At 28.1% G+C, this 19,643-nt stretch overlaps 1 protein-coding gene across 1 annotated transcript in view; it reads right to left on the bottom strand.

Moving 5' to 3' along the window:
* Window positions 1–17,395, bottom strand: part of LOC129969107 (cell adhesion molecule 1-like) — a 173,166-nt gene extending 155,771 nt beyond the window's left edge. The window contains exon 1 of the mRNA XM_056083517.1: window positions 17,303–17,395. Within this exon, the coding sequence (XP_055939492.1) occupies window positions 17,303–17,351 (49 nt within the window). The 5' untranslated portion in view covers window positions 17,352–17,395. The remainder of the gene's footprint in view (window positions 1–17,302) is intronic.
* Window positions 17,396–19,643: the final 2,248 nt, after the last annotated feature.

The following is a 19,643-nucleotide window of genomic DNA, read 5'->3' as shown; positions in this document are numbered from 1 at the left end:
GCATATTCTATTTTAAATAGATAAAAGTTAAATGTATTTTATCTTATTTTTCAATACGTACAATAATAACAGTGTAAGTACAGAAAGAAAAAGAAAGCCACTGCATGCACTTTTTATACTAATAAACCGAAGAGGGAAAAAATGAGTTGAAGAAAATAGAAATAGTCCTTGGTCAGAAGATTATTTGGATTAAGTAATATGTGGTGAGTAAATTTTTAATTATTTATAAGCTGCATCTTTTCTAACATTTGATTACAAAGTAACACAAAATTAACTCTGCAGACACAGGAAGTAGAAACTCCCAAATTAAACTGGAAATAAATAGAAAGTTTTAGTCGATAATTGCAGCTAGTGATGCTAGATAGAGAAAATGACAAGCCAAGACGTGTAAAAATCTTTTATTTGAATTTATTACCCCATATTTGGTGCCTTTTTTTTTACACTAAAGGATGTTCTGTTCTACGAGGCACGTTCGAAGCTGAGTTTTGAATTATTAATTGTATGAATACCACACATTAAGACTGCAATGATGGACCATCTGAATTTTTAATTAAAATACATATTAATTATATAGCAAAAACTTGATAATCAAGTTGAGAATTATAATCATGACTCATTAACACTGAAAATACATCAACATCTGTACTAATTAAAATGGATGCATCTAAGTAGAGAGAGATTCTATATATCGAAAAATCCTAGATATTCGAGGTAGAAATTTCCACCTTTAAAGGATTTTTAAAAATGTTATTAAATATTATATTTTTTTAAATGGTTTTCTTTTCTCCCAAATGTTCTGAAATTTTATAGCACAAAAATGACTTTTGCGTCATTTTAAAACTGTAAAAAAGTCATTTTAATAATATCACTATCGATGATTTTAGCTATATTTTTTTCTATTTATAATTAATTTTCAAACAACTTTTAAACATATTTTGCAATAATGCATCTCATTGTTGATTTGAAAATTTGGCATTTTCTTCCATTTAAAAAAATTCAGAATAAGGTATAGTTTTACTAAAATTTTTGAAACATAATTGTACTTACATTTAAGATCAGTTTTCAGAATTAAGCAAGGAGGGGGGGGGGGGATTTTCCCTTTTCAATACTACATTTTTAACTACAATGCATCCTTTCTCAAACATTTATACTCTTTCTTGAATTACAATTGGGTTTATAAAGCCGAAAATAGAAAATTAGGAAAATGTATTGTATACAAAACATAACGGTTAAGTTTTCTAAGATAGCGTAAATTTTATATTTATCAAATTTTGAAATATAAAAATATTTCGTTATGAAAGGCACTAAAACCTAGTTATATAAAATATTTAACAAACTTTTTAGTACCCATTAATCTTAGATTAAGAACTGGTCTCTAAATACGATTAGCCATATATGAGTTAAGGACATAATAGTAATTAAACGCGGATCATATAGTTTGTAGGATATTATTGAGGTGATGGCTTAAGAGTTGCCATTAAAATTCTGCATTGGATTCTGACATAATACATATACTTCGTCTGTTCAATAGCACTTATTGGTGAAAATAATAAAACTAAAGGATTTTTTTAATTAACGCTTTGAATAGCAGAGTCTATCATTTGTATGGGCACTTCTGATTTCAAAATTTTGATTTGGTGCAATTATTAATGTTTATTAAAATCTGCTATGCTTGTTTTAAAAGAAATTACTGTGCTTTAAGTATTGTAAATAATCCACCAATTAGTTACTAATAATGCATTAATAATTATTTATTTGAAGAAAATTGTTCCATTTATTTACCTAAAATTTTATATTTTATCAATTTAAAACGAAACTTAAAGTATTTCCTTCTCTAACTTAACAAATACAACGTTCTAGTTTAAAGTTCAAATTTCAAACGATAATATTAATGAACTAAACAACTAAATTACCTATAAGATAAATCACTTCAGATTAATTAAGATAGAAATGTCTCATCAAACTTCCATATCAAGGAATCTTATACATTGCATTAAACATTCCACCTTCTTCTAACATGAAAATGTTCTAATTAAGGTATTTGATATTCAGATTAATCTTGTATTAAACGTCTAATTACTTGTGTTTTTCCTTTTTCTGAATTGAATGCCAAGCGTTCTGATTAACTTCAACTCGAGAGTTGTCTAGGAATTTTCGGATTTTAATTTTCTGCGCTAATTTCCATTCTAATCAAAATTCCATGTAGCCTAGAGGTTCAGGTATCAATTATTCAAGTGTCCTTATTTCCATTTGGATTGTAAAAAATCACAGTTAACACATTGATTTGTTCGTTTCGGCTTATGTTATTCGATGATTATAATCTTGGTTGAAATCTATTTTAATGTAACTTTTCGCATCGCCAAGATGCCAAGAAGCCAAAGTCAAAAACCAAGATGGCTGATAAGATGCAAATAATACTGTGAAAAGTGTTGCTAAAAATGTACTTCTTTTTCTTGATTTGGTTATCATATTGATGGCAAACTCAAAAGGCTTTTAGAAGTAGATTTCAGTTCAATCTTTATTTTAGTTTTATAATCAATTTCAATTTTGTATATTTATTATATCGATGTATACTAGAATTTGAATTATTTTAAAATTGCGTTTGTAAGTGAACTGCCAACTAAATGATTCTGATATTTATTGAACTAAATGATTTAATATTTATTTTCTATGCTGTGAAAGCATAAGGAAAAATCAAAGAAATAACACAGTAAAAAAGACTTTCGCAATAGCATGGTACTTGTCCGAAAAAGTCAAAGTGTAATAAAAAGTAATTGGCTATTGGCCGCCTTAGGATACTGCCTTAAGTGATTTGTCAAAATTAATGATTGCAAAACAGTTCAATGAGGTATTTTTCCGTTAGCCGGGTGCAAATGTCACCAATTGTGAACCAAACGCAAATTTGACGGAATTCTACATCATTTGGCGATTTTTCGCTTGTGCCCGGCTAACTACCTTCAATAATGTATTTCATGCAAAATATTTTTCAGTAAAATAATTTTAATCTTCAAATTTTGATAAACATGTAATCATATTATTTTAAAAGCTCTACGCCGTTTTATTCATTGTGCTATGCGCTTTCTTAATTTTCGGTCTATATCATTATACATCTAAATATTAAAGGTAGTCAAAAAGGCTTCTTTTAATTACAAAACAATTATTACAAAAGAAGTGTTGAATATAATATGGTAACATTTTAAACTATAGAATAGTCGTCTCCTTAAATAAGTTTTCTAAAGATAATGTAACTAATGCAGAAATGGATATTTTACGTTCATTTGTTATGAAAATAACGCCAATGAAGGAAAAATGTTATGATGTTCTTTGGTTCTATGAAATTAAATTGCTTATTACTGCTCTGTATTAGTTTGGAAATTATGTAAAGGAAAAAAAAAATTAACGGGAGTTGGAGAAATGGATGCACTCAAAGTTAAGATCACAGACGTTTTATAATAGTAGATATTTTTATATTGCTATTAGAATGCGGCACTTTTCCGTTAACCGGGTACAAGCGAAAAATCGCCAAATAATGTAGAATTCCACCAAATTTCTTACGGTTCACAATTGGCGACATTTGCGCCCGGCATAAAAAATTTGTGACTTGGCTCGCTTTTGGTTCACAATCGGCGACATTTGCGCCCAGCTAACGGAAAAGTAAAGTAAAATTGTTTTTAACTTGAGTTTGAAAAATTGATGCATTCAAAGTTAAGGTCACAGACTTTTTTTAATATTAGATATTTGTTTATTGCTATTAGAATTCTCTTTAATACATTATCTTTTAGATGATAGAGAAATAAATGACATTAAATATCTTCATACTTTTAAAAAATCCAATACTACTACAAACTACAGTATTAAATACATAAAGCAGAGATAAACTAATGATAAAATATCGGTATGGAATCAAAAGATCAAGAATTCGAGATCCGATTCGACAGAAAATTGACTCATGTGAGAGAGATTTGTGCAGTTTAAAAGTTATTTGTCCAAATGTTGCTTAAAAATCCAAATGTTGGTCAAAAGGAATTTGAGTCAGATTCGGGTACTTTCCATCTCATTACGATTCAAACTCAGGGTTTAAAAATATATCTGATGTTTAAGTCAAGTAATGTAAAACGTATTATAGGATGTTTAATGCTTATACAATCTATTATATTGATAAAATTTGAAAAAAAGAACGATTTTCTTTCTCGTATTTCTAGATTATTTGTAAAAAAATATTTTTAAAATTTGGTTATATCTCTAATTATGTTATCTTACATATTTTCTCGCATTTCAATTAGAACTTTGTATACAAAAATAAATTTTAAATTAATAAGTGCTGTAATAAATCAGTATGGGTATATAAGCACTTGTGTGTCATTTTATTTATAGTAGAAGTTTGGCAGCATTTTTTTTAGAATAGTAAGACAATGGAATTTGTTGAATTATTTACTGTTTAGCCCATATTTATCATATGAGACAAGCATAGTCATGTATTATAGTACCAATTTTTGGTGCAACCATTATATAATGTTATATATATATATATTTCTTGGAACGTTTTAAATCCTTTCATACTAAAGAGTTTACTTGGTTTGAAGTTAAGATATCAATATCATATCACAGACATTTCAGTTTATTAATGCAAGTTCATTGAACTTAACTTTTGTGTTAGAAAATGCAGACACACTAACTAGGATGATTATTTTTAAGATGTATATATTTTACCTGATCGCACATGTATATGTATAATAGATTTAAAATAAACCAATAGTTAAGGTTACTTATGTTATACGATATAATAATTTATCCTAAATGAAGAGTTTATTTAAATTGCATATACAATATCGTTGTTCGTTAAGACAGTTTACTGAAACTGTACAGAAATCAAGTCCGTTGTAGGACTCCATAGACCGCTTCATACTCAGCCTCGCCGACAATTACGTTACAAGAAGGATAATGTTACCTCTTTAACAATTACGCTATGCGAATTAATGATCCAGTATTCGCCAGGAATCTACGGCGCATAGAAATCAAATGTCACCATCCAATCAGACTGTATAAATTTTAAAATATTATAAAAAAAAGCGAATAAAAACAATTTTACATAAAAATTTAATCATGTTCGTATTTTTCCCATAATAAACTTAAAATTATGTGTTATGTCTGTAAATTCGAATTTAAATCTATAGTGGGTTTTCTGACAATTAAATTTTACGAGGTATAATGTTACTTCCTTAACAGTTATTGTTAGAGATTACTCGCTTTGGACAAAGCTTTGGTGACTGACGCCGTGCATGCATCTAGAAGCGTTGAAAGTACAGAATAGCTCTGTATTGTTTCAAAACAAATATATTAAAATATTTATTAATTATTTAAGATATATATTATCAAAGTGGTCGAATTGTTATTGCAGTTATATGCTCTACAAATAACATACTATGTATTATGCTACTATATGCTATACAAAAAATATACTATGTACTATACAAAAAATATACTATGTACTATACTTCATTATATATTATATGCTAGTATAAACTTCCAATTGGGAAAATGCTTTATAAAACAAGAAATACACTTTTGTTGATGCTAGTGAATAAAATGCTAAAATAAGCACGAATTCTAAATTTTTATACTGTCCACCGGTCCAATGAGTCATGTTTGCTAATATATACTTAAAATTTAATATAATATTCTGCCTAGAAGAATTAATATCTTAAAATTATGGACCTTGGACAAGATCATGAAAGTCATAAGTGTCCATATTTTTAATTTCAAACTCCCCCTTCCACAAGGGTTATGTACTTCATAATATAAAAAATAAAACCATTATTTCTTCATTATTAACCATTTAATTGGCAAAAAAAAATTTCAAAACAGTTCATTAGCGGGCAATATTTGGCGATATTTTTCAGTGTTTAATAGCTGATATGTACTTAATACACAAATGCCATAAAACTAAATGAGTATTCTGTACTCTTTCTCCCATAGATTAAAAACAGAATTTTACATAGAACTACAACTTATAGTCAAAAGATCACATTTGTATTTACTTTATCTAAGTCAATGCGTTTTTGGGTTATCGAGTTTATACAATTGTAAAAATACAGACCAACAAACGATCAACCATTTAATGAATTTTGGTCCAAATATGATGCAGATCTACACTTTAGATCTAAAACTCCTTATTAATATTTATTTATTTAATTATTTTTTATTCGTAGTTGTCTGGTATTCGGACAGCTGAAAAGGTCGACTTCTCAAAAGATTTTATTCAAAATTTGATTAAAAGAAAACCTACAAATTTGGTATAGTGTTCATGTACCAAATTATTTTTTATTCGTAGTTGTCTGGTATTCGGACAGCTGAAAAGGTCGACTACTCAAAAGATTTTATTCAAAATTTGATTAAAAGAAAACCTACAAATTTGTTATAGTGTTCATATACCAAATTATTTTTTATTCGTAGTTGTCTGGTATTCGGACAGCTGAAAAGGTCGACTTCTCAAAAGATTTTATTCAAAATTTGATTAAAAGAAAACCTACAAATTTGGTGTAGTGTTCATGTACCAAATTATTTTTTATTCGTAGTTGTCTGGTATTCGGACAGCTGAAAAGGTCGACTTCTCAAAAGATTTTATCCAAAATTTGATTAAAAGGAAACCTACAAATTTGGTATAGTGTTCATATACCAAATTATTTTTTATTCGTAGTTGTCTGGTATTCGGACAGCTGAAAAGGTCGACTTCTCAAAAGATTTTATCCAAAATTTGATTAAAAGAAAACCTACAAATTTGGTATAGTGTTCATATACCAAATTATTTTTTATTCGTAGTTGTCTGGTATTCGGATAGCTGAAAAGGTCGACTTCTCAAAAGATTTTATTCAAAATTTGATTAAAAGAAAACCTACAAATTTGGTATAGTGTTCATATACCAAATTATTTTTTATTCGTAGTTGTCTGGTATTCGGACAGCTGAAAAGGTCGACTTCTCAAAAGATTTTATTCAAAATTTGATTAAAAGAAAACCTACAAATTTGGTATAGTGTTCATGTACCAAATTATTTTTTATTCGTAGTTGTCTGGTATTCGGACAGCTGAAAAGGTCGACTTCTCAAAAGATTTTATTCAAAATTTGATTAAAAGAAAACCTACAAATTTGGTATAGTGTTCATATACCAAATTATTTTTTATTCGTAGTTGTCTGGTATTCGGACAGCTGAAAAGGTCGACTTCTCAAAAGATTTTATTCAAAATTTGATTAAAAGAAAACCTACAAATTTGGTATAGTGTTCATATACCAAATTATTTTTTATTCGTAGTTGTCTGGTATTCGGATAACTGAAAAGGTCGACTTCTCAAAAGATTTTATTCAAAATTTGATTAAAAGAAAACCTACAAATTTGGTATAGTGTTCATATACCAAATTATTTTTTATTCGTAGTTGTCTGGTATTCGGACAGCTGAAAAGGTCGACTTCTCAAAAGATTTTATTCAAAATTTGATTAAAAGAAAACCTACAAATTTGGTATAGTGTTCATATACCAAATTATTTTTTATTCGTAGTTGTCTGGTATTCGGACAGCTAAAAAGGTTGACTTCTCAAAAGATTTTATTCAAAATTTGATTAAAAGAAAACCTACAAATTTGGTGTAGTGTTCATATACCATTTTTTTTTTCTGTCTATCTCAGAGCGTTTAGAGTTATTGGGTTTACAGATAAACATATAGAACAAAATGTGTTTTTTTAACTCAGAGATATCTGAAATATGGAAATCCATCAAAATCTGGATTTCGAACCTTTTGATGATTATAATATTTTCTCTGTGTATATTTCATACAAGAAAAATTAAAGGAGACACATTCATTTTCTACTAATTGTGACCGAGTTACAAAAGCTTGAATTTCGATATTTTAGGCCAATCAATGAATGAATTTAATTACCTAAAGCTGACATTGATTGATGGATTACCTTCGAGGTAATCTCTGAAAAGGCCAAAAACCGTTTAACCTTTTGTTTTCAAGAAATGATTCTCGAATACCATTTATTTTCATAGAAAAAACCCCTCGAATTCGGAGGGTTAAAGTAAAGAATTTTAAAGCTTCACAGCTAAATCAATTTTGATCATAGTACAAAAAAAATTCCTTTTTTAATGCTAATGTGTCAAAATTCTTTTAAAAACTAAAGAGAGTAATTTACATAAATTTAGGCATACTATCTAATAAATGTATTCTCGTCTCCCTCACTCCGCATTGTGAATGCATTGCATATTTGCAATCACAAGATCACATACTAAATTTCATTGATTATGTCGCAGCATATACGAATTACTACATTTACACGTACAGAAAAGCATAGACCGATTGACGGTCAAGAAACTGATAAGATTCAGCTCATAATTTGATAATCAACATTTTAGATGATAAATCATAGTCCAAAATTAATCTATCTAGCTTTTCAAATTTTGTAGTTGCCAAGTTCACTCGTATCCGGACGGCTAGGCAGGAAAAAAAAAAAGAAAGAGTGGTTTTCATTTCCAATTTGATATAAATCTGCAAATTGAGTTTAAAATCCTTATACCAAATTTCATCTTTCTTGGTCAAAGTGGTTTTGAATTATTAAGTTCACAGACAGACGGACAGACACGCATAATGCCAAAAATATCTTTTTCGAATTCAATGAGATCTGAAATGAGTAGATTCTTGAAAATTTCAAGTTTAGATATTTTGACGTTTATAATATTCTCTCCATACAAGAATACAAGAAAGAAAAAATGACTGATTTGTCCTTGAAAATTGCATAAAAAATTAGATTCGGTAATTTTTTTCATATTATATTTATTAATTCAAACAACATAAAATATATTTAGTGGTTGAAATATTTTTTCAGATTAAGTATATGCTTATCTTTAATATTAGTTAATTGTTGGTTAAAATGAGAATGGACAACTTGTTTATTCCTTTTATTACGATTATATCCAAGATTTCTTAATTGAAAATAAAGATGTATCTTGTAGCTTCTTTCTATTTCAGATTTAAATTGACAAAAAAAAATCTATTTAAAATTTAGCTTCATTTCAGTTATGTGAAAATGACCCGCATGCAAATGAAATTTTAAATGCCGGTAAGAAATCCGATTATTGAAAGCAAATTTCGTTAAACAAAAAGAAATGAAGAGAATGAAAAAATATCTTTTGAAAAAAAAATGTTAGTGACTTCTTTGGATTATAGGAGATGATGGTCTTAGTTGTCTTTATTCATATAATCATCGTTTCAAGAAAATAATGACTAATTTGCTCTTCATAAATTTTTAAACAATTTTGTGAATTTATACTATAAGGTATTTTTATAGCAGTTATACTTGCTTGGGGAACATAAAATTGAAGTTTGAGAAAAACATATACTAGCTATTGATTACAAGACTTCTTCAATATATATTCACATACATTTATTCCAATCAAACGAAGATAATAAATTTCAAAGAAAATCAAAGAAGCCATTTTTTTTAAACTTGTAAATATCAGCAATTTTTTAAGTTGCGAATTTTTTTAATATCATTTTGTGTTGCCTTTGAAAACGCTGAAAGAAATTTGCTGATTCATTATAGATAAAGATAAAAAAAATCAAATAAGTCGAATTTCCATTCTGACCACTCAATATTAAAAAAGTGAATTTTTGGAAATATTTTTATTAAAATTCTAGATATTACTTCCTAAAAATGATTACTGGTATAATAATATAATTCCGAAACATAAAGTATATATTATTAAAATAGTACCAGTATTTTAGTACAATAAGGTAATATATTAGTAATGTTTTTAGGACTTTTGAATTCTTCTTAAGTATTTAGTCAAAATATTTTACATGAATTTACATTTACAACCATAACCTATTGAACTCTATTTTTCATGATTTTCCTCTTATCTATTTATTAATAAGTTGTAATCGATTCTCTTATAACAGTTTCATATAAATTTTTGTACTCTCTATAGGACAATAAAAAATTCTTCATAAGATGCCAATAGTAAATTGAAGTGATAAGCGACACCAATATACTGATGTTACAGTTTTTCAAAGTATTTATAGCAAAATCAATTGATATGTTAACTATCATAAATAGTAAATTTTCTTAAGTAAAAAAACTTTTAAAAAAATCCTTATATTTTTTATCAACAATATTGAAGTTGTAATAAAGTTTCAATCAGAAAACGTCAAATTTTTGTAACAAAATAATATTTCTTATAGGAGAAATAATTTCTGAAACAATGCACATCATTTCTTATTAATATTATTTAGCCTGATTTATTCCTAATTGTTAACTGTACATGATTTTTAATATTATATTCTACTGAAATTTGCGTTAGATAATCACACTAATATACATAAAGAGAAAATCGTTTAACAAATTTTAACACAGAATTATAGGAACATATATAATTTAATACCCTCATCTACACCTTTATTTTAAGAGAACTGTGCATTACAACATTAGCATCATGATAAATGTATACACATTTAAATTGAAAGAAGCCATTTTCTAGTTATGAAGCACCAACTCGAATTTCAACAAGTACTTTGACTATGTCATTGATTACCAAAGTTTTAGAATCCACTAGAAAATGAATTCCATAATTGAACATGAAATTGAGAATTATTTTTGAAAATAATTATACATCAAAACTATATAAAAGCAATTAAGAATATTTCGTTTATCTTACCTCAGATGTTCCAATTTCTTGAAGAAGGATCTAGGAATTTAGGCTTACATTTAATACAAGATGTCCATGCCAAATTTGGCTATTTTTTTCTATAAATTTCTTTCTACGAATTCTCTCACTACTACTTGTATTATTGCACTTCTTAATCATACTGTACATTGGGATCGACTAAAACAGCTTATAAATGAAAGCCATCTTCCATTTCTAACCAAATGCTTGCTTGCCAGGCAACTCCATATACTGGTTGGTTGAAGACTTTAACATTCTTATTTACATTCTTTTTTTAACGGCAGTCACTGAAGTTTTTTTTAAAGCATATTTCTTTGGCATTTGATTCAGAAATATTTCTGATAATTTGATGCAGAAAAAAATTCCAAAGTCTTGGTATTGCAGGTGCAATTGCTTTAATTTAATACTTTTTTCTTTGGTATACATAAAATGCTCAGTGAAACCTACTCAGTAGAGATTGAGGTTTCACTGCGCATTATTGATGTGACATCAGCATCCTTAAGGTGGGTTCACACGAGGCCAATGGTTGCGCGCAATCGTTGTCTCTGTATTGTCCTCGTGTGAACAGTTGAGACAACGTCGGTGGGACAATGGCAAATGGTTGTCTCGACGGGACAACCACTTGCCATTGTCCCATTGCGGTCACGTGATTTTTTTGAAGTAGGCGTGCCCTTCTATTGCGCCCAATAGTTGGCCTCGTGTGAACCCACCTTTATTGATGTGAATCATGTGATTATGAACAGCCTGAAATAGCTGACATTAAAGATAATACTGCCTAACTGTAACCTGACACCTGAATTACTTGAAAAATTGCGATGGAATAGTGGAGGTGGCTAGATTTCCACTATCTTAATTGAGCCACCATGGACTCGTTACAAAATCTCTATTTCATTTCTGGAAAATCTGGGTTCAAGATCCTATTAAAAGAACATACAATATAATAAGATCACACGTTGTAATTTCAACAGTAAATTGTATTATACCATTGCTCTGGTGCGAACATTTAGGACGAGGGGTGACTGAGCTGCTTAGATGATTCATTATTCAACATTTGACTAAGCGCTAATGTTGATAATTTTCTTCCGGATGCTTGACTCTATGTAATTTGGCTCTTGTGTGACATTGTCTGATCCTTTTTGTGGACAATAGATGCCAAGAACTTTATAGTCAAATCATTTCTTCTGAATCTCCCTTGTCATTGTGTACCAATAACACTTACAGTTTATTTGACTAGATTTTCGATGATAGTTCATGCTCTCTATCCTAAATCCGGCATAATATCTATTGACACGTCCAAAAATTAACAGAAAAACCATATGTAAGGGAAAAAACAGGAATTAAGGAATTGATGCTTGTTAATGTAAAACCTATATAATCATGCTTTTTTCCCTTAATTCCTCAGGCATTTTCTTTCAGTAACGTTTCCCCTCGTTTGACCTTTTTGAGCAGATAACTCAAATTTTGTATTCCCAAACCCATATCATTATATAAAATCTACCGACTCTTCCAAAAATTAAAAATCAGAAAAATCAGAAAGACTAAAATAAGAAAATACATAATCATATGTTGCTAATGTTTGTTAGAGAAAGCCCCTTAGAAGTATCCTTTGTCTTAATTTTCTTAAACCCTTACTGACAACAACGATTCCCGCTTATTTGGACTTCTGCTTCCTAATAGCTGATTTTTTTTTATTTTCGAATCCAAATCTTCTTTAAGTTTACTGATACTCATAACAATTAAGATAAAGAAAAACCAGTAAATCAAAGTGTGAAAGTGCGAAAGCAGGCATCTGTCAGAGAAATAGGCATATTATTTTGCTAATATAGATTAATAAAACAAAGAACTGAATTAAATAAAACTAAGGAAATTAAATTTGTTGTTCTGAATTTAAAAATCTTTCAGGAAGTTTCAAAATCTACATGGAAATTTTGGTTTTGAGTTTAAGATTGATAAGTATTATTTTTGTAATTTTCAAGTGAACTGCAACAACTCAAAGTAACAAGAAATGTACTTATGAGATTTTAAATTTTGAAAGTATATTTATTTTAAAATACCTTTTGTAATATTCCGAAATTATATAATTCCTCAAACTTTCATTTTCTCAAGTCATTCTTTGTGAGTTGTTATACACATAATAAAATGTAATAATATTAATTTTTGAAATCTTCGAAGTGTTCTAAATCACATCTTTTCAATTGCCAAGAACATTTTATCTAAGGTAATGGGCTTACTTACATTTAAGATATTGAATTGAAGCAAATACAATTAAGATGGATTTACTTCATTTAATATATTAGTCTGCAGCAAATACAATTTAGCAAATTTTCGCAAACTGATGCACTCTGAATAGTTTTTAATACTCATGAAGGAAAATCAAGATTGCCGAAAGCCACTGACACGGTTTCAATATAAAAATATTCTTAGATCCATAGATTTAAATGCTGACATTCTTGTAGTTTCAGAAAATTCTTTTAAAATAGGTGGCATTTCCTAACTATAAGAAAGTTTTGCATTTTTTTTTAAAGTTTCCAGAAAATGATTTTTTCGGAAATTTTCTATCTAAAATTTTTTTCCCTAATTAATTAATTTTTTTTTTGTAAAAATATTTAAAGTTTATTTTAGAAAAGAAAATTATCTTTATGAGAATATTTTTTTTTTTTTTACAAAACCCCCAAAGCAATGTTTCTAAAGATTTTTTTAAAAAGTTCTTTTTTAAATAATGCATTAAATTATAAACTAATCATTGATTTTTCTTATTAAAGGCCTCGAAAATAATGTGCTGCCAAAATGTAAAGCTATTAAATTAGAAAACTAGTTCGGAATTATTTAATTTCAAAGGATTTGAAACAACGAATTTTCATTTGTTAAAATTAAGTAGAATTTATGTAAGTGATGAAAAATCTGTTCATCCACACGACTAGGCTGTTTTTTAAATAAACACATTTTGAATTTTTAAATTGAAAATAATTTTATTGATGTCTTTGATATGACAACGGTATATTAAAGAATTTGAATGAATGGAGCTTTACGCCATAAATATTTAATTAGTGTCCATAAGAGCATCAAATATCAGTGATAAGCATTCCAGGATAAGGAAAAATAAATGACCAGAAAATGTCCAAAATGCGTAATTCCATTAGCATCATGCGATAATTAAATCCCATTCGTGTTGCATATTTATTACGTAAAGTATGGGATTTAATGGTGAAATAAATACTACTTATTGTCCTAAACATCTAAATGTCACCTTAATGAAAATGTAAGGTAATAGGAAATGGCTCTATTTTCTAACTATATTTTTTTCTTCTGTTTCTTATCATTTGTTTTCCCATGTTCTGAAATAAATGTCACTGAAATTTGATCTTTTTTATTTTCTCGCATACGTAGTATAGAGAAAGTATTATAATCGTCAATACTTCGAACTCGTTTTTGACGATACTCCACGTTTTAGTTTTAGTCCATCCCAGAGTTGGAAAATTATATATTTGAAAAATGTCCGTCTGTCTATTTGTGGCAAAAAACGCTTTGATCGAGGCGAATAAAATTTGGTATATGGTCTTCACGATAACTACAAAACAGAAAAAGCTTGTTAGATAAAATTCGGTACACATGAATAAGAATTTTTTGTGTGAATACTTTTTAAGCTTTAAGCTAAATCCAACAACGGACTAACAGTCAATTAGTCTGTATTTCCATAAGCATAAGAACGCGATAACTTAAAAACGCAATGATTTAAATATATCAAATTTAGTTAGGGAATTTATGACTACAAGATAAATTTTCTGTTACATTTTTGTTTCAGTCGGTTAGTAAAAACGCGTATAAACACAGGTTTTCGAATGCTATAAACTGCATGCCAGGGATTAATTGCCAAGGATGACATGATAGGCTCAGCAAAAATGTTAAACGCACGCCATTTCGTAATTATTATACGCCTATGTCATGCAAAACTTTCACTGGGATAACTTCTTTATTAGAGATTATGCAAGATATTTTTTTGAGACCACTCCTGCTAGTTGAGCAACTCCATGTTATAAATACAATTATAACTATATTATGTTGTAATTTTTGTTATATATAAAATATAATTACAATGGTATTTTATTTACAGAATAAAGAATTAAAAAAATTTATCTATGTGCGAAAATGCTGCTGGGACTGCTGGGATGCTTTCAATAGGTCAGATCTCAGATGCTATTGAATTACAGCACATCAATTTTTGTTTATCATTGTTGTGAATTTTTTGTTGATGATTGCCTTAAGAAATTCATCTCAAACAAATTCATTTACGATTTTTTTGAATCCAGACACGTGTATAACGATATGGATATAAAAGAATAGTCGCCAAAACTAAATTACATCATTATATCGGGAAAACGATGGGGAAAACTGCAAATTTTGGATGTGGGGGCAATGAATATATTTTTTAATAGTTTGCGAATGTTTAGCTATTTTGTCATATTTCTTATATAGTTAAACATTTTTGGAAGCTCTGTATGAATGTTCATAGAAAATTAATCTCATTTAACAGTTTTAAAATTTTTAAAGGAACTTCAGAAATCACGGTTTTATTTTAAATAATTAAGTCTTATACAGTGACTTTAAATCCTATGATAATCTACGAAAAAAAAAGGCAACAATTTACTCTTTTTTAATTACATAAAATATTATCACGGAGAATATGAAGTACAGTTTACTCACATAGAAAAAAAATTGAAATAGTTTCAAATATTTAATAAAAAACTCAGAAAATGAAAATAAGGCATGAAAAAAAGGTGGGAGTTTATTACTACTCTCCTAAGCATCTAAAGAGGTAGTTATTGATTTAATAAACTCAAAGAAATATTATTAGATTTTCCAATCTTACAGTTAAATATCTCATAAAAATATGTAACAGTTTCAAATAAAGAAGACGTCGAAAACTGAAATTTCTTATTGGTTGTCATTAAATAAAAATAAGATTTACTATTTCAAAGTTTATGAATCAAACAATAGGTGAAATTTTGTAAATTCAGCAAATTATTCTACCTAAATAATATACTGAAACCACAAGTATATCATATAAGGTTGAGTAAATGCATTTTTAATAAAGAAAAATTATATTTGAGTAGATAAGATAAATTGCACGATTTGAATGTCTGTCAAATTCTTTCTATAGATTTTTTTATATAAAAGAATTAATAAAGATTTGAAGATGAAGTTCAAAATTTAAAACCTGCTAAAATTTTCAAAACGTCTAAATCTGCTATCAGAATTTGAGAATTATACCAAAGAATTTATTTGAGAATTATACAAAATAAAGCAATCCTCCGTATAATTACGCTATTGAATCATTCGGATATTGTCCCAATTTAAGACAGAATTTGTTTTTGTTTTTTTTTACTTCTTATTTTTTTACAGAAAATGTTTATGGATTTTTTAAAAAGAATTTCTTCATTATCTAATTAAAATGCATCCTAACGAGTTCTTTGCAAAAACTAAGTCAAATATATCAATAATTAATTTTACCATTAAAAAAATATTAACTTAAAACAATTTGCTTGCATAGAAAGGCCGATAATATTTCAGAATTATTTATTCGCAGTTTTAAAGAGTGTCATGCGTTATTCAGATAAAATTATTTAGATTGTAATCGAAAACATTTCTTACTTAGGATAAAACGACGGAGAAAAATGAGTTTTACAAAGGCAGACAGATGTTTTTTTGTTTAGTTTTACTTTATTAATTTTCTTACTGTAATTTTCATGTAATGTAAGAAATTATATCTCTCTTGTCAATATATTTTTTGTAAAATCTGTACTCCTCTTAAAATAACTGGGTTTGTCTAATCAGTCGCATATTATACATTAACTATAATTAAATTCCGTGTATAAAATTGTTTTCTAATTTAGTTAAATCCGAAGCTAAATTGGAAATGATCTTACGATCTTATAACTTCATTCAATGAAACTTCCAAAATTACTATTTAAAAAAAAAGGAATATCTAGGATAAAATTTTCTTTATTCAAACTTTTGGAATATTTTTAAGACATCTTATTTAATTCCTATTTTTAAACAATAAATGCCGATAATTTTGCTTCTTAAAAGTGTTTAATTTATAAAATGATGAAAATCAAATGATTTTTCAGTATGCATAGTTTAAAATTTTGACAGGTAATGAAATTTCTATTGCCTATGTTTGTATCATCTTTATATTCTACAAATTAGACTATACTGTATAAACTATATAATGAAATTTAATAAAACTTCTTTTAACATAGAATACAAAAGATAATGTTTGGGAGCAGTTTAGTTGACAACGGAAATTCTAATTAACCAGCAGAAAGTTTTAACGAAAATAATTATCTGCCTCAATTATTATCTTTAGTTGATGAATACACTTTAAAACATCTTTTGTCTTAGGGACTTCTCTAAGCTTTATTTCTTATTGATAACTGTGACTTTCCGTCAAATATAAGTCAATTCAAAAACCTTTTATTGAATTTAAACTCTATAAATATTTTTAAAAAAAAAATCATTTTTGTGTGCTTATAAAACAGCTTAAAAAAATATTCTTTGAGAAAGGGTTCAAAAATATCAGCACGTAATTACCTTTTCCCAGAATAATCCAGAGTCCCGTAAACGCCGTGACTCCGTGCATAGCGACCCGTTGTGGCTACATCCCATGTGCACACCGCTCCAAACTTGTGGTGATTGAAGGAGGCCCTCGTTTTATCCGTCCTCCAACAAGTACTCGCCTAATGCCATCTGGTGACCAATTGAGCAACTCCATCGATCCTCGGAAGAAATGGGAAAGTTTCACGAATCAAGCACACCCTCCTCGCCCGCCTCCTCTATATCTCTTCGCATCATCTCTTTTTGTACCGCTTTTTGTGTTTACGATTCTCGTGCTTGTTTCGAGAGGGAAGTATTTTCCAATAATTTTCTACTTTGATATCTCGGCTTTTGAAATCATTTTGGTTTTTATATATCGAAATTATTTATCTGCAAGGAATGTTTTCATTTTATTCTTTGCATCATTGAATAAGTTTTGGTGCAAAATAACCCGGTAAAGAGGAAGAGAGGCGTTTGTTAATTCATTGAAAGAATTTAAATAATTTAATTGATGGCATAAATATTTTCATGCTGTCTTCTACTATTTGCTTTAAGAGTGACTTTTTCAGATTCTACTACCAGCAGTAGTGTTGTCTCTGAGCTCTGACCTGATTAGTATTGTTATGAGAAGTATAAAGTGGGAGTACCGAGCAGAATGGAGTGGGTGGTAGGGGGGAAAATGAGGGGAAAGTTTCAAACCACAAAGGATTTTTTTTGTATATAAAATGTGCTAATAAGTATTGAAATCATCAAATATTGATTTCTGGTTTGAGTAATATTGTTGAGGGAGGAGTAAAGTGGGGTGACGAGCAGAATGGAGTGGGTGGTAGGGAGGAAAATGAGGGGAAAGTTTCAAACCACAAAGGATTTTTTTGTATATAAAATGTGCTAATAAGTATTGAAATCATCAAATATTGATTTCTGGTTTGAGTAATATTGTTGAGGGAGGAGTAAAGGGGGGTGACGAGCAGAATGGAGTGGGTGGTAGGGAGGAAAATGAGGGGAAAATTTCAAAACAATAAAGGATTTTTTTTTTTGTATATAAAATGTGCTAATAATTTTATAAGTATTGAAATCATCAAATATTAATTTATGGTTTGAGTAATATTGTTGAGGGAGGCCTAAAGTGGGGTGACGAGCAGAATGGAGTGGGTGGTAGAATGGATAATTAGCTGATCATTTCATAATAACATATTTTTTTTGTATATAAAAGAAATAATTTTAAAGAGTATTGAAGTCAAGAAATATTTAGCTATGAATTTATTAGTATTATTGCAGGACAAGTGCAGTGGGGTGATGAGCAGAATGGAGTGGGTGGTGGAAAGAATAATTAAGTCCACTTCCTAATAACATATATTTTTTGCATATAAAATGTGCCAATAATTTTAGAGGCATTGAAATTATGAAATATTAAAATTCCGGTATTGAAACAATACAATGCTTATTTTGAAGTTATTATTTAACATTCTATTTTTTATTAAATATCGTAATTCTTACTGTACTTCAAAAGATGAATATAATGAATAATTAAATATAAAGGATCATCTTTAAAAAATAAATGTTTATTTCAAGGTATACTAAAAATTATTTAATTTCAACATAAAATCAGGGCATGGGTAAATAAAATAGGAAAAAAATAAGGGTTTTTAAACTAAAACTTTAAAATTCGTTTAAATATTTATAGCTTTTATGTTCTTAACGTCTTCCCACCAACGCTTGTCAGTTGCTTATTACTTTTATAAATTTGAAATGCCAATCATATATTGGGTTGAGGATTGCACATAACACGCGCCGTTTTAAAAAGATATCCTTTAATTTATTTAAAATTTATTTCTTGTAAAAAGGTAACAATAAATTTGGTAGTGTGGCTTTTCAAATCCTTTACACTCCTGATAATAAGGGAAAATAATTATCGATATTTATAAGTGATTAAAAAAGCACTTATAAATATCGATATAAGCATAATTAAAATGGAATTTCTAAGTATCATTAGGATAATTTTTTTTATTCTAATGATGCTTATAAGTTTTTTTTCTTTTTTCTTGTAAAATACATCAGTGCCTTAGTGTTCAGAGCAAGGTATAATCTATATATATATATATATATGCAATCGATCTTATAAGCTGTTTCATGATGACTTGTGTCTGACAGCATAGTACTTTCTTTTTTTTTCAGTTTTAAAAAAGGGAATATGATTTGTTTTTTAGCCTAATAGTTTCGTTTTAATAGATTTAATCAATAGTTTTTAGCCAATATTTCTAAAATTTCTGTCTTCGAAAATAAGTAAAGGTAACACATTATAACAGTGATAACTCCTTTTACCAAGTTTATTAATAAC

This window comes from Argiope bruennichi, chromosome 5 (assembly GCF_947563725.1).
Source record: "Argiope bruennichi chromosome 5, qqArgBrue1.1, whole genome shotgun sequence".
NCBI lineage: Eukaryota > Metazoa > Arthropoda > Arachnida > Araneae > Araneidae > Argiope > Argiope bruennichi.
The sequence above is the reverse complement of the archived record's forward strand: the minus strand, read 5'-3'. Positions and strand labels throughout refer to the sequence as shown.